At 33.7% G+C, this 23,164-nt stretch overlaps 5 protein-coding genes across 5 annotated transcripts; 3 read left to right on the forward strand and 2 right to left on the reverse strand.

Annotated features, from left to right (window-relative positions):
- The first annotated feature begins 1,362 nt into the window (after positions 1-1,362).
- Positions 1,363-3,927, forward strand: LOC8283811. Its single transcript, XM_002525124.4, has 2 exons — positions 1,363-2,786; positions 3,642-3,927. Exons 1-2 carry the CDS (start codon positions 1,825-1,827, stop codon positions 3,721-3,723), a joined length of 1,044 nt encoding a protein of 347 aa, XP_002525170.3. The 5' UTR covers positions 1,363-1,824; the 3' UTR covers positions 3,724-3,927.
- A 4,601-nt stretch (positions 3,928-8,528) lies between these two features.
- On the forward strand, positions 8,529-9,692 carry LOC8283810. Its single transcript, XM_002525123.4, has 3 exons — positions 8,529-8,870; positions 8,978-9,156; positions 9,424-9,692. The coding sequence occupies exons 1-3, from the start codon at positions 8,756-8,758 to the stop codon at positions 9,442-9,444; spliced, it is 315 nt and encodes a 104-aa protein (XP_002525169.2). The 5' UTR covers positions 8,529-8,755; the 3' UTR covers positions 9,445-9,692.
- Positions 9,693-12,103: 2,411 nt separating this feature from the next.
- LOC8283809 (cell number regulator 8) lies at positions 12,104-14,957 on the forward strand. Its single transcript, XM_002525122.4, has 3 exons — positions 12,104-12,536; positions 13,529-13,731; positions 14,477-14,957. Exons 1-3 carry the CDS (start codon positions 12,236-12,238, stop codon positions 14,714-14,716), a joined length of 744 nt encoding a protein of 247 aa, XP_002525168.2. The 5' UTR covers positions 12,104-12,235; the 3' UTR covers positions 14,717-14,957.
- A 705-nt stretch (positions 14,958-15,662) lies between these two features.
- LOC8283808 (DNA-binding protein S1FA) lies at positions 15,663-17,281 on the reverse strand. The gene is made up of 2 exons (XM_002525121.4): positions 17,104-17,281; positions 15,663-16,083 (listed from the first exon to the last, which is right to left on the reverse strand). Exons 1-2 carry the CDS (start codon positions 17,155-17,157, stop codon positions 15,868-15,870), a joined length of 270 nt encoding a protein of 89 aa, XP_002525167.1. The 5' UTR covers positions 17,158-17,281; the 3' UTR covers positions 15,663-15,867.
- A 3,092-nt stretch (positions 17,282-20,373) lies between these two features.
- On the reverse strand, positions 20,374-22,876 carry LOC8283345 (L-type lectin-domain containing receptor kinase VIII.1). The gene has a single exon (XM_015723027.3). It carries the CDS (start codon positions 22,652-22,654, stop codon positions 20,531-20,533), a length of 2,124 nt encoding a protein of 707 aa, XP_015578513.3. The 5' UTR covers positions 22,655-22,876; the 3' UTR covers positions 20,374-20,530.
- Positions 22,877-23,164: the final 288 nt, after the last annotated feature.

Genomic DNA, 23,164 nt, shown 5'->3' on the forward strand with positions numbered 1-23,164 from the left:
AAGTCATACATACTTGTCCTTAAAATGGAAGTTTCGGAGAGTTGGTGCCATTTTTCGCAAGCCGCTATTGCCATATTCATCAATTTATTATTCCTTGTACTCGGAGTATTATTATATTTAAATATAAATTTTCTTAAAAGGAGCGACTATTCCAACTATAAGGATTAATAAATTGAACTAAACCGAATTAATCTTAATTCTTTTATTTAAAAAAAAAAATATTAAACTGAATAAAGTAAATTTATATATACATATGAAAATGCAACAACACAGAGAAGAACCATTGTCTTATGGTTTCAATTTAGTTTCTCGAAATTCCGTGTTAGTAAAAACAGAGTTAGAGAGATTTGGCAGTGGGTGGAGAACAAGGCTCAACCCCAGCGCCACATGGAGGATTAGTTAGGGACGGATAAAATATGACTGGAGTGGCGAATTGTTGTAATCATTAGGCAAGCAATTATTAACCTCAGTGTGCGTATACTACATATGTTGAGAATGTCCTAAATTCCTTTCATCTGAAACACAGAGATTCTGAATGAGAAATAAAATTAAATTTGATGATATACCCAATAATACGTTGATTGCACAAGGGGCCCCCATTGGCCATTGGCAGGCAAATGAATGTCCCCTAACAAGTAAAATAGAAAACCAACCAACCCAACTGTTTTTCTCTAAGAAATATACTTTAGAGCTGGTAACAAAAACTGGTTTGGTAAAGTCTTAAGCATAAGCAAAGTTAACAAAAAAAAAAAAAAAAGTGCATGATCATCATTCAACTGTCCTTTCCCTTAATTGTAATAATTAAAAGGAAATGGTGGTTGATTATTAAAGAAAGATGAGTTTGTTGAGCAGTGATCAATCACCAAATAATGATGAATACAACCTCCTCTTTCTCATCTTTATTCTAAATGGTCAGTCAGTTGCATGTCCAATCCTAACTATTATCTCCAATACCACCAAACTCTTTTAATCCTTGGATCCACCTTCCTCTAACCACATTCTTCAAACATTTATAACACTCTACTCTAATGATTTTGTTAACCACATCTATTTCTTTTTATATAACCAGTTTTCTTACTGCTCAATTTAATTGTTTTTAATTCAGTTTTCTTATATTTATTACTGTTGTTATTATTTTTATATTAATTATGCAACACACTAAACATTTTAATTATAAACTTATAGTGAAGTAACATATGAGTATATATAAAATGTAAAAAAATAAAAAAAGTATCATTAAATATTTTGTTTATTTTTCTAATTTGGGAACTCAATATTTTTTTAAAATAATTTTTTTTTCCTGACTTTGTAAATTTAATTGATTATTTTTTTTATTAATCAATTTTGATATTTTTGGATCATCCCTGCTCTACTCTACACACAATTATTAAAAGCAAAAATAGAAAAAACTATAGTTATATACATAATAAGTTACCTCGAAGGGCAAGCCAAATAGAACCCTACAACCTCGAAATAGAAAAATCTTTTAGTCAGATTCACCCATCCGTGCAGAGATATAAACAATACAACAAAATTAAAAAAAATAATAATAATAAAAACCCCAAACTCACAGAAATAAATAAAAATAAAGAAATAGAAATAGGACCAAGTTGAGTGACCATCATATCTCCTATCTCTCTTCAAGAACTGCCCTAACCAAAAACGATAACTCTCCCATCTCTCCCTGTCTCTCTCTCTCTTTTTATCTTCAAAAAGAGACACCAGAACAAGAGCTCTTAATTCTTACACATATAGAGAGAGAGAGAGAAAAAAAAAAAAAAAAAAGAAACAAAGAGAGTAAAGACAGAGACTTTATTGAAGAAAATGAAACTATCAACAAAACCCATATCAAGTCCGGGTCGGGCAGAGAAGTATCCACCACCATTGATGAGGTTTCTGAGAAGCAATGTTGGTAGCAGAAGCAGAGGAAGGTCACGTTCAAGTCCTATGTTTGTTAGAAAAAAGAACGCAGCTATTGAAACCCAAGAACCCACTTCTCCAAAAGTCACTTGCATGGGTCAGGTTAGAGTCAAGCGTTCTAAACAACCCAAGAACCGAACTGGAACCGGTAAAAATAAAAGCCGATGTAAATGGATCAAGAACGCACTGTTTTGCCGCCATTTTAGTAAGAAATTACTCAAGCCTAAATGCTCGAGACCCTCTTTGCGTAAATGGGTATTGTTCTTTCATGTTGGTTTTAGAAGAAAAAGCAAGACCAGAGAAGATTGTGAAAAGATTGAACCAAAATTTAGTAACACGAGTCAAGATTTAGATCAAGAAAGTGTAGAAGTAGAAGAAGATGAAGAAGAAAAAAATGAAGCTAAAGTTTATGTTTCTACAGCCATTACACCACCAAGGAATGCTCTGTTGTTAACAAGAAGCAGATCTGCACCTTATAGATCTTCATCTTTAGCTAGTAGATTTTGGGGGTCACCTCTAAGTAGTAAAGAAACAGAGAAAAAAGAGCGCACAGAGCAACACAGCACAGAAGAAGAAGAAGAAGATGAAGAAGATGAAGATGATAGTACAACTTCAAAAAGGGAGTTGCTTTGTAAAGAACCTGATCAAGAATCAAGATTACATCAAGAAACTGAAGAAAAGACTAGTTTTTCCAAAGACTTTGAAGGTCCAATTACTTCAGTTAGAGAAAGAATTTCAAGAATTGAAGAATTTAAAAGAGAGGAAGATGGCACTGTACATCCTTTGATACTCACAAGGTGTAAATCAGAACCAGCAAGAATTGCTGAGAAGCTTGATCCAGAGATTAGTTTCTGGAAGAAGAGAAGGTTGGGTTTCACTTGATTAATTAATTACTTACTTAACTACTCAATTAACCTTTTCTTTTTTCTCATTTCTTTCTCTCCCTCTATTATTACTATTATTATATATATTTTTTAATCTTTGGATTACTGAACTGAATATAGTTTTTGAAACTTGAGAGTATAATTACCATTGTCATTTCCTTTTTCCTTTTTGTTGATCATTTTACATCTGAGGCTGTACGAGAGAATCTCTATAGCTCTGTGCTAAAAGAAAAAAAAGAAAAGAAAGCTGAATTGGTAGTACAAAAGAAAAAAAAAAGCTGAATCTCTTATTGTTGTTGGTGCTGTTTTTGTATGTTCATGTTTACTCCATATTTGCTCTGTCACTGCTCATGGGCAGCTGTATTTATTTCTGTTTTTGTTTTTACTATACATTTATTTTTTTTTTTAAAGTTTATTTTGGCAATCTCATGGTACTGTTCTGTTACTGTTTACATATTTTCTTGAATGCTCTTTATGCTTTTGGGCTACACAAGAAAATGGTAGTCCTGATTATAATATAATCACCTTTGGATACTCTGACTTAACTTTTTTGTATACTTTGGTGAAAAGTTTATAATATCTTCTTCATCAGGTGAGGTGACCCACTCGATTTCTGCTTTCATTTATTCAATTGCATTTAGGTTTATTTATGGCAAATACAGTAATAATACAGACAGTGTAAGTTTGTGTCTTTATTAGACTTTGTTTATACCATTTTCAATTTGAAATTTGTTTTATTAAAGCAATTGAGATCTGTTAGTTATTATAAAATTTAGAAAAGAGTAGTCAAAAGGCTCCATAATTAGGTTTAATTGTGCAATTATTTGATTGGTACAGGGACACCATTTCTTATACTTCTTCAGGACCACATTGGTTTCATAAACTTCTTAGCAGCAGCCCGTCATTCATTTCTCACTAGATAAGAATCTTGGGGTCGAGATTTTCTCTTAAACCAAACTCATTGATGTTGTTTTACTTGGAAAGATTTGGGCAGAGGAGGGAGAGAATTTTGTTACAGATAAAGGGTGGCAATTAGAAAGGAAGAGAAAGGACTATTCTGTTCTATTGCTTGGATCCATTGCTTGCAAAAACAGAAAAAACAATAAACATTTTGGAACTTGAATATGAAGTGTCTTGTACATGCAAAATCACAAAGTCTCCATAGTGCAATTATGGCTCTTTCTTTTTAGCATAAAAGTGCTACAAAGTCTTTATCAATTGTTTCTGCTTATAGGCACTACCTCTTGCTCTCTATATGCTAGGTTCTTCATGAAAGCGCACTTTGTATTGGAGATTAGTGAGGTCCAGGTGGCTGGTTTTTTTATATGAGAAATCAAGAGCAGTATCAAAAATTGAAAGTAAATGGTGATGAATTATGTTCAGTCAGGACTTGAACTTCATCACAAGGCAATGGACCATAGTCTTGGAGAAAGTTTATCACAAATACTATTAAACCCACAAACTCTAGAGCAAAACCTAGCTACTTAAAAGTAGAAGACAATGAACAACAAGGCAACTACCATGAGGGCTTGCCTTATATGCTCCATATAATGAAAACTGATTACACTTTCATAGTATGTGGAAGAAATATGTTAAATGCATGGTGAATACTACATGTACCGTAGCAAATGTTTTTTCTTTCTTTCTAAGCACATAAAAGGACAACCTTTTGGGTTGAAAAGTAAGATCAGAAGATGCAGCCATGTATCCTGAAATGGGTTCGGGGCATCAAGTAATTAGGCTCCAAAAGCAGGAAAGGAACAGATTTCAGAGCCTTTTGCTTACAGAAAGGAAAGTTAGCTTTTCTTTCCTGGGCTAGCACTGAAGTCCAAGGTTTATACTGGATGAGATGACCAGTCAACTCAGTGGGCTCAGTAGTTACCATTCAATTTACAGCCACACAATCTATCATCAACATGACATTTCAGCTTTATTTGCACCATTTTCTTGATATATGATTTAACTAAACAACCACTTATATAATTATATCATGGGGAGCAGCTATGCTCCAAGCAAATAAAATATTTAAATGCTTTAGCATTGTCTTTACAAAGTGCATTCTCATTTTCATGTATTTTTCTCTCCTTTTTTCTATATATATATATATATATATATATATTTTTTTTTTTTTGCCTAAGTATTTTATTGAAAATGATTGACCATTCCAATTTATATTATTTTTTTGCCTTTAAAGGGACAGTCTAGATTTTGAATCCATTACCTCACTTATAAATACTTGTATTTGAGTGAATTTCATTCTTTCTATATACACACCCTTCTGAGTATTTAGCCATTAATTAGTGTCATAATCATACATTAAGTATTAATAATGAATCTTTGTTCCATCCAACAGAGTCAGTACAAAATCATTATTGTCCTGATTCTAATGAAATCAAGTCAACATATTTCAAGAGAAAAACTTTTTCTGACTGATAAAATGGATTTTTGCAAAGAAATTTGACACCTACAGAAAATGATTAGGTTGCTTTTCAAAATTACACCATTGGTTTCTATTCTCCCCATTATTTTATGTACAATTTTTTCACTAGCATTTGTACCCATTAAGGCATGCATGTGAAATGGAGGTTTACTTGTGCATTTTCTCCAGAGGAAGTGGAGATGGAGGATATATATACATTATACATATGAATATTGCAGTTAGAAGTCCAGAGAATTCTGGAGCAGGCAGGTCAAGTAAGTAAAGGCAGCAGTGTGTTTATAGTCCAGGTTCCGTTCCTATCCAGCCAAGGCATAGCTGTTGATGTTCGGACCCAACTTGACCAGGTTACCATATGCAATCTAATTCATTTAACCCCACCAGGGACCACTGCATTGAGTAGCTGAGGACGTGACCTTCATAAGTTTGGGGGTCCCCAGCTACTTTTCTAATCTTTTAATGGTATGACACTGCACTTGCCCCTGTTTAACTCTTAAGTGGATGCCCTAGGGCAGGAGTAAGGACATAATCTTCCCACAATCTTAGCAATGATCAATCTTTTGTATGAACCAGTTCTATGTTTGATGCAGTCTTATCAAATATAATGCAGTCTTATCCATAAAAAGAGATCACCCCACAAATACATTCTCACAATTTCCATATTAAACTACAAAAGAATCAAGATTTACTCTGACTTGACTTTTCTTTTCTTAATCATGTTTTTTAATGGTTAGGAAATAAAGGTGTGGGAACCTGAGAAGAAATAATTAGGCACAGACAAGAGAGTATCTGGTGAATGTTAACTAGTTGTCTGTTAGTGTTTTTCTTTTTTCTTTTTTCTTTTTTCTTTTTTCTTGTATTATAGAGTACATACCAACATGTATATTGGACAAAATCTTCATCTTCTTTTCCATTAATTTCTCATTGCGACTTGCTGCTTATCTTTTATATGCTTGTCAGTATTGTTATTGCAAGTGCCATCGCGACTAACTTCCAATGTTTTGTGTATCTTAACAGTTCCATAGCTATCTGTCTATATACATTCATATGTATAATCTTCTTCTTTAGACCAATTTACTTTTTACTCTTTTAATCTTCTGCTCCCCACTTCTACTTTTCCTTTTCCATTTCCATTTGTTTTAGGTGATTGCCTCACTTGATTACTCTATTGAGGTCATTTTTTCTCGAACTTTCCAGTTTTTTAGTGGAGTTCACCTATAAGTTCTGACTGATTAATGTGTGATTAGCCGCAAAATTAATCTCAACGATTAGAAACTCACCACACGATTACTACATTCAGCCCTTTGAAATACTTATTAAAGATGCCCACTTCCAGTCCATCCAGCCAATCTCACACCACATTTTAGGCCCACTAAATCATAATTCCCATGAAAATGATCTCTGCTTATTTTGGCCCGAATCATTTCTTTTTCTCTTAATTTTCCCTTTATAATTCAGAGAAATATTAAATATTTGAAAGAAAAAAAAAAGATCTACTGGTACAATATTGTCTCATTTTCTTTGTCTATAATAAACAGCGCAGTGCTCCAAATTCAAGAAAAGAGGTGCCATTCTCATTGAGACATGCATGTGTATATAGAGGAAGAAGAATATCTAACTTTTTATATACCACTCCGCCATAAAATTTCGAATTTAAATCTTATTAAATTTTAAATATTATTAGATTTAATATATTTTTAATTTTTTATTAAAATTTATATAATTTATAACGAAAGCGATAAAAAATGATATTATATCTTTTATTCAGTGATATAATTATATTAATTAATGTATAACTAACTACTATTCTTCGATGAGATGTAACATGTGTTGCATTTCATCCCACAATATATTATTTGTGAAAAATCATCACAGCCTTATAAAACAAATAAATGGTCATGATGCGGCCTTGGGAGCTATCTATGGTCTCAACTACTCTCATCATGATCACCATTTCACCTCAATATTTTCTTGTCTGATGGATGTTTTAACCTCTGAGCCTGACGCTGTTTCACCTTTAGTTAGCTATTAATATTGATGATTGATGAAGGATCCAAATGGATAAAAAAATTTGTCCATACAGATTCATTCATGATCACGAACCAGCATTTGCTAAGATCAACCCTGTAAGAAAAGGAAGGAGTTGTTTCAAGAGAGTTTTGAGATATTCGACTGTCCCATTTTCATTATCAATTACCCAAAAGACTAAAACTTCTGAATTCATCCTGATAAGAAATTTTCTGGGTTTCTTTTTCTTCCTTTCTTTCAGTCTTTGTTATGGGTAGCTTTCTGTTCTTTATCCTTGGTAATAGGGTAGGAATGCTAGAGCATGAAGAAGGATTATTTATATCATGCTACTCTCTTTTTCTTGGCTGTGGTTGGTTTTGTTCGACATGAAGATTTCCATCAACTGTTGCAACATTTGTTTTTCTTTTCCCCCTCCAATCATTAATAAAATTATGGGCTTACAAGTAAATAAGTAGCTGAAAAGATGATCATGATATGTAATAAATATATTTAGATTATTGTCCTTGCACTAAGAAAAAGCAGTGATGTTACTACTATGGAATCTAATGTTAATCACCTTTTTCTTTCTTTTTTTGCCTATATATGGATTGATTAATCACCAAATTCTTATCCCAATTCCATCATGGAACTCAAGTCAAAAAATGATCTCCAGTAATTACAATCTTGAAAACCCTTTTTCATATATATAGCATCATGCATGGTCCAAGTATACACAACCTTTTTTTCCTATAACTAGAGACCCCAAGTTTTAAATCCATGTTCTTAAAAATCAAAACAAATAAAGAGAGGTCCACCTCTCCACCGACCCTTTCTTTCTCTGGCCATAGGCCGCTACAACGATAACATTTGAGGCTTAAAGTCTAGATTCCATTAATTCTATAACTTTTATTTTTGCTGTCAATTAAGTTGTAATCTCATACGTATGAAGTCTAATTGTGAGTATTATATGAAACCCTGGCAATGTAGCTAAATGCGACATGTCCCTCAACAAGACATTACAATAATATCCACACATGACCTGTCTAGGCCAACCCAAGACCAAAAATTAATAATAATAATGGGGAAAGAAAGGAAGAAAAGAAAATTCATAAACTATATGGGAAATGAATGTACTCACATGTGCCCAAACCACAACTTGTATCAAGAATTTGTTTTTCAAAAAAAAAAAAGATTTGATGGTTATTATGTGTAAATAAGATGCAGAAAGTATATAATAAACTAAAAGTATATTAGGTAGGCAGATGATAGAGTTGTACATAAATGTTCCCAACTCAACACATCCACATCCTTACCTTGCAACTAATTGCTGTGTCGACTGTGATGCTTTCATTTTTGCTGAAAGCTGAAAGAAAATACCTCACCTGCCTGCCTGCCTCTACCCTGCTTTCATTTCTTCCGATATATCCACCACCATTTTTTATCTATCTGTCTCTCCTTTTCTTTATTATATATAAATGACTAAATATTGTCCAGAGGTAGTAGCTTAATGTGTGAAAAGGGTACTAATAACTTGAACTCAAAATTCTCCATGGGCCTCAAGTCTAGCTTCACCTCCTTCTTTCTCCTGTATCTCCTCCTTGCCTTGCCTTGCATTTCAAGAGGTCTCCTACTTCCTTCCTTCCTTGCTTGCTTTCTTGCAAGAAATGTCATAGTTCTTTTCTGAAGATGCATACATGTAATTAGATAAGTTTTTTGCATGTGTTTTTAGGTACAGAGGGGTCTCAAGTAGCAGATTCGGATATTTATGAGATCGACTATAGAGGACCTGAAACTCACTCTTCAGCTATGCCACCTCCTGGTCGTTCTCATGGCAGACCTTTTATCAATCGACAAAACGCTATGTCGTCTCAAAAGTCCAAACCATCGTCTAGAGGCGATGGAGAAAATGTAATTATATACTCCATTATTACATATTTTTACTAGTTTAATTTATTACAACACTTATAGCTTGTTCAAACCTCTCTCTCTCTCCTATGTTTACCTTTATCTCTTCAAATATATATGGGAAAACAAGAAAACAAGAAAACCAATGGTACTAGTGGATCAGTTCTTTAAATTCTTAGGCAATTAGGCACCAAGACATGACCATTTCTTGATTTATACATGTGTATGTGTTGCTCTTTTGCTCATTTCATTTCGTTTGTGTTTCTGCAGGATAAGAAAATCCATGGATGAATGAGTTTTGGAGAATGATGATGCATTAATTAGTTTTGTTTCAAGTCCTCATAGTTTAATTGCAGATTCCTCTTAATTACAGGTATTACATATTAATTAGCAGAAGGAAATCAATATCGATAGATGGCATATAATAATCTATATATATTTTTAGATTTTGTTTAAGATCTGTGGTGTACTTTTGTATTTGGAGTCTTGTGTAATTGTAATTATGGTTAAATTACATATTATCAAACTGAATTAAGAGTGGTTTGTGAATATTTATTTAGAATCTGTTTGTTTCCTCTTATATATATATTAAAGATTCTTGAGCAAAACATACATGCTATTTGGGTTCCTGCTCTTGTCATATATTCACAAGTTATATGCCTCTTTTAACCTAAATTCTGTTGACAGTGTTTGTTAATCTATCCAAGTTAAGCTGATTACTTATATTCTATTTAACCTTTTTCTAGTAAATGGTAATCTTTATTAATCATTAATTTCAAAGGGGAGAACTTGCATTAAGATTAGCTACCCACTAAACACACCCACATCACATGTGATGAAGCCCTAAAAGATGTATTTGTCAAATCTCATGCAAATGCAAGAAAACCCCATCAAATATATTAAGATTGTGTTTGGTATAAAGTCCTAATAGAATAAAGGGGGAAAATCTACATATGGTAGACTCATGTTTATTGCTTAATTATTAGTGAATTGATTATTTTCAGCAGGGATAAAGTCCTAATCATGCTTTGCAAATAGCTATTATTTTCTGCATTGAGCCATACACCAGTTGAAAAATTGGAAGTCACTTGAAGATTCAAGCTTATTCTTTCGAAATTAACACTCTTCGACTTTCCTTTTGTCTCCAAATTTATGTATGCATGACTAGTTGAATAATATCCTTTTGCTTCCAAATATATATATATATTTTTAATACGAGTTTGAATTTCAGTGGCAAATGAGTATAAAAAAACTCGTATTAAAAAATAGTTTAATTTTAAAAGAAGAAAATAAAAGTTAAAAAAAATAAATAAAAAAGGGCAGATTATGGCCACAGATGAATGTGTCCACAAGAGATATGGCGAAGAAGATCCATGATAGAAAACATTAAACTAAACTTGTAAAGTTGGAAGCCATTTGGGAACCAAAAGGGAACTTGGGCCAACTAGGCTGCTCCTTCTTAGAATTTTGGTTTACATTTCTTTTCCTTCAAACGGGAAAATAAAAATAAAATAAAATTGATTAATAAAAGAATTGAAATTCCAAAAAGTACATAATAAAAAACCGAGAACATAATAATAACAAAGATAATGGAGTCACTAAGAGAATGACATTTCTTAATAATATATATATCTTTATTTCATTTGGCTTACAATATTTCTTTTAAGTATTTACAAAAAATATTGACTGGATAATTTTTTTCTATAATATTCGAGTCATTGACCAGCTTTTGTTGTAATCCAAAAAAAGGCCTTTCCTCAGGTTCCTGAAAAGAGAGTACCAACTGGATGTAGCTAGCTCAATTGGTATCTAAGTCGTTTAGGGTTTTCAAGATTTTTTAAAATCTAGTCCTGCTATAATGAAAAAGAAGCTTTTATCCACCAGATAGTTTGCACGTCTGGATAGGTAATGAAGCAAGGAAATTGTGTGCATTTGCGGCTTCTGTTGTTGCAAATGTCTTGATTCCTCACTGAAATCTCTCTGCTTGCCGTAGTGATTTGGACAATTAAGCTATCAAGTTTCCTTAGAGTAAAATAACCACCCTTTCCAGGGAGAAAATATTAGTTATTTTAGGTTCATGTAGCATATTAATTCTTCCTCCAATGAAAATGGTACGTCCATAAATAAGCTAAGAAGGAAAGACCATGTTCATTGGAAGATAACAAGGTAATATTGACAGTAAGTCTTTGAAATTTTTGAACATGTCATCTCATTGGGTACTTGAAACTGACTTGTTCAACCTCAATTTCTCACCTGTGGAATCTTTAGCTTCGCAATATTCTGGTGTCGATTAATTCAGGATACTTTGTATCAAGAGGTTGTAAGTCATTTTTGGCTTTGAGGAATGAGTTCTTTCTGTTTAAAAGAAAAAAAAAAAAGTTAAAATCAAACACACTTTGCACGTCTTTAGCATCAAGATTTTGATTAACTAATCACTTAAGATTTAATTAATTCTGAAGGTTCCTGCGTCTTTTTTTTCCAATAAATAAAATCCTTACAATAGCAAGTGGTGCTTAGCACACTCCATAATATCAAAACTAAAAAGAGAAAAGGAAAATTGCAAATAACATCCCAAAGTTCAGCACCTAAACCACTCAAGTCTATTATATTTCAAAAATTTACTCATTTACGATTTATAAATAACTCAGTATTTTATCTTTTCGATAATAAAAATTTTAATTTTTCACAAGTATTTTTATATTTACTTTTACTACAATCAATATTATAAATTTACTTGTATTTTAGTTCATGAATTACAAAAGACAATAACAAAAAAATCCAGCCCTTTTAAGTTGTTCAACTTTTCTCCTACACGTTTTTATAAGGATTAAATTTGTTAGTTTTAAAAAGGTAGGGACTCAAATACATTTCGGTCAGACCTCAGGTGGATATTTGTAATTATGCAAACTATAAACGGTGTATCCGTGTATGTATATACACGGTCCATTGACTCATACCTTAACCTCTTCTTTAATTGTCTAAATTTTTTGAACTATTTATAGATCTAATTTGCCTTTTGCTTTTGATTATTGATTATTGATCTTCGTCTTCTCTTTTCTATCTCAACGAAGAAGAAGAAAAAATGGCTAATAACAATAACAGTAACCTTAACAGCACCTCCGATCGGGAAGAATCGAATCCTCTCTTGAACAAGAACCTTCAAGAACAAGAGAAGAAAACAACCAAAGCTGCTGCTGAATCTCCAGTGGAGAAACCGGCACCGCCGCAATTGCGTCGGCCTGAATATGGGTGGACTGCCAATGGGTTGCCTTTGAGTCACGGGAGCGTTGTTGGTGAGCCTATGGGTCGTGCTCAGTGGGATTCAAGCATTTGTGCTTGTCTTGGTCGCAATGATGAGTTCTGTAGCAGCGATCTTGAAGTTTGTAAGTTTTCTTCTTTTTTTTGTTTTATTTGTTTGTTTGATTTAATTTTGGTGGATTTGTTGTTTTTTATAATGAAAAATTGGTTTTTTCTTTTTCTTAGCTAATGCATTGTCTAGGACTTGAATTAATTGATTGATTGAATTATGGGATAAGCAATGGATCACATCTAAATGGACTAGGATTACATGATCTGATATTAGACTGAATCATTTTCCAATTTATATTGAACTTTGCAAAATCAATATCAGTTTTCATGTAATTTATTTTCTTTCAAGATGCCTTTTCATTTTTCAAGTTGAAAGAATTGAATTCTTAGCAACCGTGAGCTTTACAAGCATGGTAATTGACTAAATCAACATCAAGTGAATTGAATTTTGACGTTTTAAGGAGACAGAAAACATCTAGACAGTTCGTTGATATGAAATGGATTATTGTTGGAGAGCTATAGACCTCTCCTAGTTGGAAAAGTACTTGATATGATAAACTGTTGGACATGATTGAGCTCACATGTTAGCATTGGGTCATTATATGTTGAAGGCGTATTTAATCTAGAGTTTGGTCCTAATTTAAAAAATTAAAGGACAAAAAAGAAACATTTATTTTTCCCTCCCTATATGTTCAATGTAATAGCTTTAAGCTTTTCTTTAGGTTCAGCAACTTTGCTGGCTTTGTTTCATTATGTGCTATTCACCCATTTGCTTTGATGCAATCATAATATTGAGAAAATTAGGTAGATTTTAAAATTGTATCTCTGTTAAGAATCCTCATAATCTTTTTGGATGGATTAGATCGTGTGTTTGGATGGATGTTGACATGGAGAACCAGTTTCAAAAGGATTGATAGATATGCAGATGAAGTTGGCAGCATTACTGTGCAATGCTAGGTTCTTAAATTGCATATATAGCTGACTTGTTGAAAATTGTTTTATGAGTATTGATTATGATCATGGCTCTCAGTTCATAACATATTCATTGATGTAATGATTTTGCTAGGTCTTCTTGGAAGTGTTGCTCCTTGTGTGCTGTATGGCAGCAATGCTGAGAGACTTGGATCTACTCCTGGGACCTTTGCCAATCACTGCTTGCCTTACACTGGTCTTTACTTGATTGGTAATTCATTTTTTGGTTGGAACTGCATTGCACCATGGTTCTCTTATCCTAGCCGTACAGCTATCCGTCGACGGTTCAACCTGGAGGCAAGTTATTTTTCCACCCTTTGGCCCTCCCTATCTACAACCTGGTTGTGGTTTTTAACTTTGTAGAGTTTTGTAGGTCACAATCTTGCTATTTGTAATACCTGTATGTACATGCATTATCACTTTATATTCATTATATTCATGAGTCTGCTCTATTCTTCATATAAAATGCACTTCTCAACTGCAACTTTATAGTTTCTATGTTCTGTTTCATTGAGATTGGGGATATAAACCATTATTCAGCATCATTTATTTGATTATATTCATTACCAGTTTTGGTTGTGTACATGTACACTTGAATCCTTGTTTTCCATTAATTTTTCACGAGTTGTTTCTTGTTTTTGTCAAGTTAGCATCCTTGTTTTTGGATGTATTTAATTGTCTTTGTTCAGTTGGTTTTAGAATCAAATTAAGAGGCAGTATGCATTTGAATGGTTCTTGATTTTGTATAACTATTATGATTATTTTGCATGAAATTGTAGAGCATTATTTTGTACTATTGAGCTTTCTTCATTTTCTTCATACGGGGTTGGGCCTCCATATTTGTGATTTTTATTATATTTTTTCCCAAAATTTTTGTTTTTAAAAGAAAAGGCCCCTTTTTCTTCAGTTTGGTTGGGGGTTGGGGGTTGGGGGTGGGGGGCAGTGTTCAATATGTCATTAGAGTTCTTTTAATGCATTTACAATGGAGATGTTTCAGTCAGAGCCTCTTGATCGTTAATTTGCATGGTTTTCATGTTATCAGGGTAGTTGTGAGGCACTTAATAGGTCATGTGGTTGCTGTGGAAGCTGTGTGGAGGATGAGCTGCAGCGCGAACAGTGTGAATCAGCATGTGATTTTGCAACCCATGTGTTCTGCCACCTATGTGCTCTCTGCCAGGAAGGCCGTGAGATCCGCCGCAGGGTGCCTCATCCTGGATTCAATGCTCAACCGGTCTTGGTTATGATCCCTCCTGGGGAGCAGGCAATGGCCCGTGAGCCCTGAAGGCAGCCATCCTTTACACTGTCTATATACATAATATATCCGTGTGATGTTGTAAAACCCTTCGTTAAAGTTTGTTTCTGTGACCTGAATTGCAGTGGCAGATCCTATTGGTTTGATCAAGTAACGCAATGATGAACACGCAGACCTTGTTTAGTTTATATTATATTTGTGTATCTTCCTTGTAATTTGTTTATATATTTATTTATTTTGGTTGGAATGGAAGTGAGTTGCAACCTAGACACATATTTGTTTATGCTTGGGCACAGACTCATCCCACCCTTGATAAGCTGGAAGTAATTGAACTGCAGATGTAGCATATGGAAACTCTTGTAGTTGGCATGGTAACTGCAGATGTGTAATGGTGAATAAGATATGGTGTTGGAGGTGATGGTTGAAAATTAAAACATGGAAATGTGCTATGCAGACATAGGCATTATAACTTCGGAGCGCTCTTAAATTAACAGTCTCACTTGGACAAAACAGAGAGTAGGGCATCAAATTCTAGTCTACAAACAAGTTAGCAGTTGGATTTGGGATAGATGATCTATTGCATACTTTGCATTCTAACGTTGCAGTGCTTCTACTATACATTGATCGCCAGATCCAGGTTAAATATGAGCCATTTCGCAATTCACCTCAAATCTCAGAAAAGTCTAGAAACCTACAATCTTTAATCAGTAAATTATTTTCTTGACAGCCATCTATCCTCTACTTTTGGCACATCAGACTTATCAAGCCAAAGCTTAAGCATTCTTTGCAACTTGAACATTATTTGCACAATCTGGCTAAAGCTACTGATTAGAGGGACAAGTCGATTAAATTTAGCAACAGCCTTTCACCATTTATCAATTTCAAGTTTTCTAGTCCCACAGCGGCCATCATAGAACTCGAACAAGATTGCAACCATTCTAAGGTAAGCCGATCAGATGGACCCGCAAGAGGAGAATTGAAAAGACAAGGTGCATTTTGAAGGCAAGTATTCTGTCCAAATATAGCACTGACTTTGAACTTTCAAGTTAAGATTTCTAACTGTCAAAGCTAAAAAGAGAAACAACGAAACTCTCTTGACACGAAACACATGGAAAACTTCGACCACAAGAGTTCAAGTTCAGCATGAACTAACGGACAGGTAACACTTATTAAAATTCAATTCACTCTCCTGGTGCAGAGACACCCTGCCTAAGTCTTTCCCTCTTCATCTTCTTCTTGGAGACTGGCTTCTTCTTTTTTGGGGGAAGTGTCTTCTGAGCATACATGTAGAGAACATAATTTCCAATTAGGAATGTCAGAACTATCCCTCCAATAACCAGTAGCACTATCAACCCTGGGTTGAATCCTTTAGTCTCAACATCCTTGACCACATTCCCCTATTGATCATGAGCATCAAAGTAAATTATTTAAGCACACAGATGATAATACATAAAATATCAAGTAGAATAAACACAACCTGCAAATTAACAATCAACAATTCAGACACTGTTCAAGCATTCAAAAAGAGAGGCCAGCTAATACAACAAAAGTGCTTTTATTCTCCAAGGAACTCTTTAATGTTGACATGTTATCTCTGAATAACTGATCCTAATGCTTTCACTTGTGGCTAAACTTCTAAATGAACTCCCAAAGTAATCGAGTTAAAATGCTAGTTCCATCAAATAGGCACCCTCTAACATACAAAATTAAAGAGCCAAGTATAGACCATCCTGTAGAGTGTGGCCCTGCTTGAACACACATATTCAAGAGATCCTACTAGTTACTGATGTGATTCCAGAATCAATATGACAAAAAAAAAAATTATACAGGTAATATCAGTAAATATTATACAGTTATTATATGGTTACTTTTTAAGACAGGTATCCACAATCTTAACACCTGAGTTTTCTAATTAGCTGCCAAGAACCTAATATCATGTATACAAGTACAAAAAAGGTGAAGATGACTACACTGGAAAATTGAAAGATTCAACTGTATTGTAAAATTTGGAAACTTCAATTGACAAAGAAATAAAGCATCTCTTAGATCACGACATTAATTCAATCCAAAAAAAAGAGAGAAAATAAATAACCCTTTGAGTTTTATTACATTGTGAATTAGAAATCAGTGTCAGCCAAACACAAACTGAATTACACCAGCAAAATTTAGCCAATCAACAAAAGTTTACATCTTTAGCTCTCGTATATTTGATTAATGTATAATTCATTTCCAAATTAAAATTAATTATAATCAAATAAATTTAAAAAATGACAAGGATCAATCCATAGCAGAATTGTGTTTGAGAACGGTATCTTATCAAAGATCAAACAATAAACAACGAGATCTCAAGACCTAAAATTAACACTAACACAGATCTCGTAATTAAATTAAATTGAGAATCAGTGAAAGCAGAATACCATGTTTTGGAACGACGGAGGAGAGTGATCGGCGAACTCGAATTCGTCGTCCATGGTTTACCGGCGATCAAGCTCCGGCGAGCGAATCAGACAACACAAGAAGAATCTAGAGAGAGAGAGAGAGAGAGAGAGAGATCCAAATACTAACGCAGAAACAAATAAGACCACCTTGGATACTATTAGTTTATTATACCTGGTTTTTTAAGGATACTTTTGTTTTAACCCTCAATTTTTGTTTATATTTATGGGTTTGACCCTACTAGTTTTCATATTAACTCAACTACGTCCCCGTCTTAGGGCCTGGAACCTGATTATATAAGCTCGTGTGAAATGGTTTTGTATATAAATGTAAAAAGAAATATAATTTTATTAAATAGTTAATTATCAAAAGAATTATAAAAAATGGAAGAAGAGTTATCTATTAATGGATTTTTTTTTTCTTTTTGAATTGTTAGAGTGCAATTCTATAAACTGGTTTTCTATTGTATATTACATTTAAATTTTAGGATACTTCAATAAAATTTTAAAACTAAATAAAAACACATTAAAATTTATATTTCAATAATTATAAAAATAAAAAATAAGATTATCAAACTAGTATACTTAATATATAGTTTGAGTGGTAAGACCGTTTGTTTTTAAAATATTAAAGTTTTAAGTTTAAGTTCTCCCCTGTGTATTTGGTGAATTTTCAATTTCACGGGTGTAAAATAATAACTATTTTCTGTCATATAGCTCACAATTTATTGAATTTTTTATAAATGAAAAAGATATCATCCAACTAATGAAATTGATAATTTTATCAGCTAAACTAATTAAACTGGATTTGCTCAATCAATGATTTTTAGTGTTGGTGTATTGCATAAAAAAAAAAAAAAAAAGTATTAAGTTATTCTACTTGGTATTGGATGGGCTTTTATGTCCCAATATTTTATTTTAGGCCACGTGAATTGGGCTGGGCTGGATGGTTAAAACAGTCGTCAAGAGCATGGAACTCTATAGCACGTGTTTCATCCATCAAATCTTTCTGCTATCACATCCATATATATATATATACCTCAAATGTATGAATTAGGACCCATCTTATATGTCCTTTTTGCTGTTCATGCTTCATATAGATATTATCCTTATAAATTTAGGATCATTAAATACTCCATTAATCTTTCCTCAATATAATACTTTTTCCACTGTTACTAATTGGTAATGTATTTATTTACAGATAAATTTAAGATTTTCTAATAATTTTTTAATTTTTAAAATTATAAATAATTTTTAATTATAAATAGGATTTAATCGAGATAATATTAGATTTGAATAATCAAATCGATCCAATTTTTAAATAGGTGTACAAATTAACTAAAAAAAATAATAATCACAGGCTACTTTCATACTTATCCCAGATAAAGGAAAAAGAAAAAAGAAAAAGATTAGACAAAGGCATTTGATTGTCATAATAAAGGTGATTAAGTATGCTCAATCTGTGTGCTTGGTGGTGGAGCATGTGGCGAACATAGTCCAATGGCTGAGCACAGGACCAACCACCTCGTAACATTTTCAAACAAAAACAATCTTAGTATCCTTTCATTAAATATTTTCTTTAGTTGTATGTCAAAAATAGAATCAAGTAACCAGACAAGATTCTCATTTATAGACGTGGTTAGAAGTATTTGTACATGGTCGGTTGATGTAACTATACATTTTAGTTACCTCTAATTAGACTATAAATATATTCAAATAATAATATTTTTTTAAATTATCTCAGGATTAGAGTTTATTATTATTCCAAGTTTTTCGAGCTAAAATACACCCAACCTCAGGGGAATTATCTTGATATTTATTTATTTTTTTTTATTCTGACATGGTGCAAGTATGAATATGAAGGCATTATTTTCTGACTTACAAATGTGAAAACAAGAAAAACAAAACACTAAGTAGAAAGACAACAGTAGAGCCACAAAATTTACTAATATATATACAGTAGACCAAGCACGTGACCTTGGTCAGTGATTTTCTATTATAATCGTTTGATTAATCACTTGTATTAATATAGTGAAAGGAATGTTTACTGGAAGAGATTCAAATTGTCGGCCAAGGCTTAGATATTTAATGCTTCCTTCTTTCTTTCTACAATTGGTTTTTAAGCTCTTGCTTTCTACAATTATTATATTTTAATATTATATATAAAATTTTAAATAAATATGATAATATTTTATCCTATAAACTGTTAATTACATTATACGGATAAATATTAATACATTTTTTCGTTTTTCTCAACCTTGAAACATAATGAGAATCAAAATTACCCAATAAGGATTATTTTAGTGCAAAGTGACAGGAAAAAGGAGAATCAAAATTTTCCTTGGAACAGTCGGATGGAAGAAATAAAAATATTCCAACCTGCTTCATTAGGCTTGCCACAAGCAAATTGTGAATGTCAATCACTCTGAATACTTTACCACTACACATGCCATATTCCAGTTTATTGCATTCAGGGATCAGGTTTACTTTTTAGCTGAGAAATGTGCTCCAAGAAAGAATACTCTTTCTAAGCAACCAAAAACAATTTCCCCCCTTTGCAGAGCTAACTTCATAAAAGCTTCACTTAAAAGGCCAACTTATTGAGGATTGGATTACGTTGGTTCCTTTTCTATAATTATAAACCGTACCTTTGCTTCTCTTTTACCCTTTTAAATTTGTCTTTAGTAGTACAATATTAGAATAAGATACCTTCTGTGGCACTTCATTTTTCTCATACTTTCTTTTCACTTCATTTCTATCACCTATTAATAAATAGTCACTAAAAAGCTTTTTCTTGTTTTGAGAAGAACCCTGATTTCTTTTTTTTGTTTTGAGAATAACCCTAAAAGCCATTTTCATGTTTTTTCTTTTGGAACAATGGAAATATATTTAAGAGCAAAAATCTGCTGAAAGCAGTAAATAAAGGAGGACAGAGAGGAGTGGGAGTTTTATTCTTTGAAAAAAATGCATACTAAAAACAAGTCTTCCAAAAGCTAATAATAAAACATGGGCTGGTTTAGAGTTAAGACTATACTTTACCGAGCCTCTACTCAAACTCATGTGTGTGCTTTTGACTATTGATATTTTATTAAAGCATTTGCTGCTTGTGAAAGCAACTACCCACCCTCCCTCAAAAAGAAACCCATCTTCATGAAAGCCAGAAAATAAATAACTCCCACCCAATCGTTTTTCTGTCCCACCATCTTCAAACCACCCAATTATACAGAAAAAGATAACTGTACTGTACATGCATAAAATTAACACATTACTTGTTCCTAACAGTCTTGTGATTACATTCAATAATTGAGGTTATTGTGTTAAATAGATACATTAAATGAATATAATAATTATATAATTACGGGTCAATAAAACAAAAAAGGTTTTGTGGAAAATTCCACCCCCCTCAGGATCAAACTATCTCATCACCGCCAATATTGAAGCCACTTTCTGATGAAGAAGTTGATATGGTGATCATGCCATTACAGTCTGATACACTATCTTGCAAGCTCAACAGCAGATGTGAAGTGCTGAAACTCATTGTTGGTTTTGCTCTTGGGACAATAGGGACCTCAGCTTCACCCACCAGCATTTGGACCACATTTCTCATTGTGGGTCTGGCCAGTGGGTCAGGGTGCGAGCAAGCTAACCCGACCAGTAGAACCCTTCTCATTTCGTTCTCATCAAACTCACCTTCGAGTCTTGAATCAGCCGCCACTAATAATCTCCCTTCTCTGTGTAGACTCCACACCCATTCTACCAAATTACTATTAGCTCCAACTTTTCCAACCCCAGTGGTCTCTTTCTCGATCGGTCTTCTTCCACTACCTACTTCAAGAACCACAGCCCCATAACTAAACACATCCGTTTTCTCCGTAGCTCTTCCTGTTAGTAAATATTCAGGAGCTAAATATCCCATTGTACCTGCTGCTACTGTTGCATCTGGCGATTTATCATGCTCAATTTGTCTAGCCAAACCAAAATCTCCTAATCTTGCATTAAATCCTTCATCTAACATAATGTTGCTAGTCTTAATATCTCTATGAATCACCTGATTCTCACATTCTTGATGCAAATATGCCAAAGCAGAAGCAACACCAAGTAAAATCTTTCTCCTATGTGGCCAAGGCAAAGGCGTTCTTGCTTCAAACAATGCTTTATCAAGGCTTCCGTTAGGCATTAAATCGTAAACCAACAAGATTTCACCTTTCTCATGACACCATCCTTGAAGCCTTACAAGATTTCTATGTCTAAGAGTACCAATTATTGACAATTCGGACAAAAATTCAGTCTTTCCTTGACTACTATGACTACATCTCTTCACTGCTACAATGTCACCAGTCTCTGACAATATACCCTTGTAAACAGTCCCAAATGCTCCATGACCAATAATTCTGTTAGCATTAAAACACCTCGTAGCTGATCTAAGCTCTTTGTAACTGAATTCTTTTGGCATCTTAATTACCTCAGATGCAAAAGACTCTTTCTTTACACGCTTATACTTTTTAGAGAAGACCCAGATAAGAACACCAGCAAAAATGACTAGAAAAGCACTAGCAGTAACAACACCAGCAACAGCACCTGGACCTTGTTTACAGAGCTGGTTATGACAGGAAGAAGAAGACTTGCTATTCTTTTCTTGAGCACTGGTAATTGAGTCAGAACCGGTAGGTGCCAATGATGGCGGTGGTGACTTAACAGAATTAGCCGTTGGGTTCATCAAATTAGTCGTTGGAGGCGGCGGAGAAGAAGACCCAGAACCAAAACTTGAATCGAAAGAAGAAGTAAAACTCCACCATTCAATACTATGAATCTCTGTACTCCCTTGTGTTGAACCAGAGAAGCCAACATACATAAAGTCATTAACATACTGATCAAGATCAAGACTAAGTGATAAAACCGATTCTTTAGGTTTAAGATTGGAGTAAGAAACAGAGACATTGATAGCACGATTAGTACCATCATACTCGATCCAAACATTAACAAGATCACCACTTTTGAGATCAATACTTACAGCATCCAAATCAGCCATCTGAGTAGAAACCATGCTGTTTAGATCCAAACCCACATGGTTTCCGTTAATATCTTTAAACTCAACATCCATAAGCGTATCAAACTCAAGCGCAACGAACCCAGAACCAAGCCCATCAGAGTTGAGTAATCCAAGACAAGCACCAGCAGCACCAATAGCTTCAGAATCAGGAGAAATGACAAATGCAAGACCGCCACCGATAGAAGATGGGTTTAGATTAGTAACCGAGAAAGAGAAAAAAGTAGAGAAACTCGTAATAGAGCGAGTTTCAGGTTGCCTGAAAGGAATTGGCTTAGAATAAAGAACTTTGCCAGCCCCGGAATTGGGGACGGGAAGGTCACGAGTGAGACGGACGCTGCCATTGTTTAAATGAGCGTCGCCGAGGAGCTTCAAGTTGCTTAGAGTTAATGTACCAAAGTCGAATTCAGTACTAGTAGAGGAAGATATGGTTACAAGAAAACAGAGTAAAGAAAGTGATATAATGGAGTGAAAGAAAGACAACATTTGGTTTGGTTGATTGGTCACTGAATGGCCATCTGAGAATAGGAATTGTATTTTCTTGAGCTTTAGAATGTCGTTAGCTAAGAATGTTGCAGAGAGAGAGAGAGAGTTTGAGCTTCCTTCACGGGTTCTGATTGATTTCAGAAATGGAGGAGAAGATGAGAGAAAAGAAGAGGATGGGGTTTCTTCTTTTTTGTTCTTCTTCGCCTTTAAAAACAAGAAGAAACCAAAAGGCTAGGAAATTGTTTAGTGGTAAGAGCAGGGAATCCGAAGGAGAGTGAAGTAGACAGGTGGATGGACTACGTGACACGTGTCTTTTCCAACGGTTATTTCTTCGGGTCACAAAGAGAACTGTTTTTTTTCGCTTCATTGCTTTTTGTCCGAACCAATATAATTCCTTAAAAGAAAATTAAAATAATATCTGCTTTTATCCGTTTAAAAGCTAATTTTATAATTATAAAGACTTTTCTTTTCTTTTTTCCGATTCAATAATTTCATGCGACTTTATGCGAT

The sequence above is a fragment of the Ricinus communis genome, chromosome 10 (genome assembly GCF_019578655.1).
Source record: "Ricinus communis isolate WT05 ecotype wild-type chromosome 10, ASM1957865v1, whole genome shotgun sequence".
Taxonomy (NCBI): domain Eukaryota; kingdom Viridiplantae; phylum Streptophyta; class Magnoliopsida; order Malpighiales; family Euphorbiaceae; genus Ricinus; species Ricinus communis.

Excerpts from the sequence above, each read along its gene's own strand:
- LOC8283811 (XM_002525124.4), top strand. The coding sequence starts at position 1,825 with ATGAAACTATCAACAAAACCCATATCAAGTCCGGGTCGGGCAGAGAAG. Across the intron at positions 2,787-3,641 it reads AGTTTCTGGAAGAAGAGAAG|GGACACCATTTCTTATACTT; the intron begins GTTGGGTTTCAC and ends TGATTGGTACAG.
- LOC8283810 (XM_002525123.4), top strand. The coding sequence starts at position 8,756 with ATGTGTGAAAAGGGTACTAATAACTTGAACTCAAAATTCTCCATGGGC. Across the intron at positions 8,871-8,977 it reads CTTGCCTTGCATTTCAAGAG|GTACAGAGGGGTCTCAAGTA; the intron begins GTCTCCTACTTC and ends ATGTGTTTTTAG. Across the intron at positions 9,157-9,423 it reads CTAGAGGCGATGGAGAAAAT|GATAAGAAAATCCATGGATG; the intron begins GTAATTATATAC and ends GTGTTTCTGCAG.
- LOC8283809 (XM_002525122.4), top strand. The coding sequence starts at position 12,236 with ATGGCTAATAACAATAACAGTAACCTTAACAGCACCTCCGATCGGGAA. Across the intron at positions 12,537-13,528 it reads TAGCAGCGATCTTGAAGTTT|GTCTTCTTGGAAGTGTTGCT; the intron begins GTAAGTTTTCTT and ends TGATTTTGCTAG. Across the intron at positions 13,732-14,476 it reads GTCGACGGTTCAACCTGGAG|GGTAGTTGTGAGGCACTTAA; the intron begins GCAAGTTATTTT and ends TCATGTTATCAG.
- LOC8283808 (XM_002525121.4), bottom strand. The coding sequence starts at position 17,157 with ATGGACGACGAATTCGAGTTCGCCGATCACTCTCCTCCGTCGTTCCAA. Across the intron at positions 16,084-17,103 it reads CTCCGTCGTTCCAAAACATG|GGGAATGTGGTCAAGGATGT; the intron begins GTATTCTGCTTT and ends CATGATCAATAG.
- LOC8283345 (XM_015723027.3), bottom strand. The coding sequence starts at position 22,654 with ATGTTGTCTTTCTTTCACTCCATTATATCACTTTCTTTACTCTGTTTT.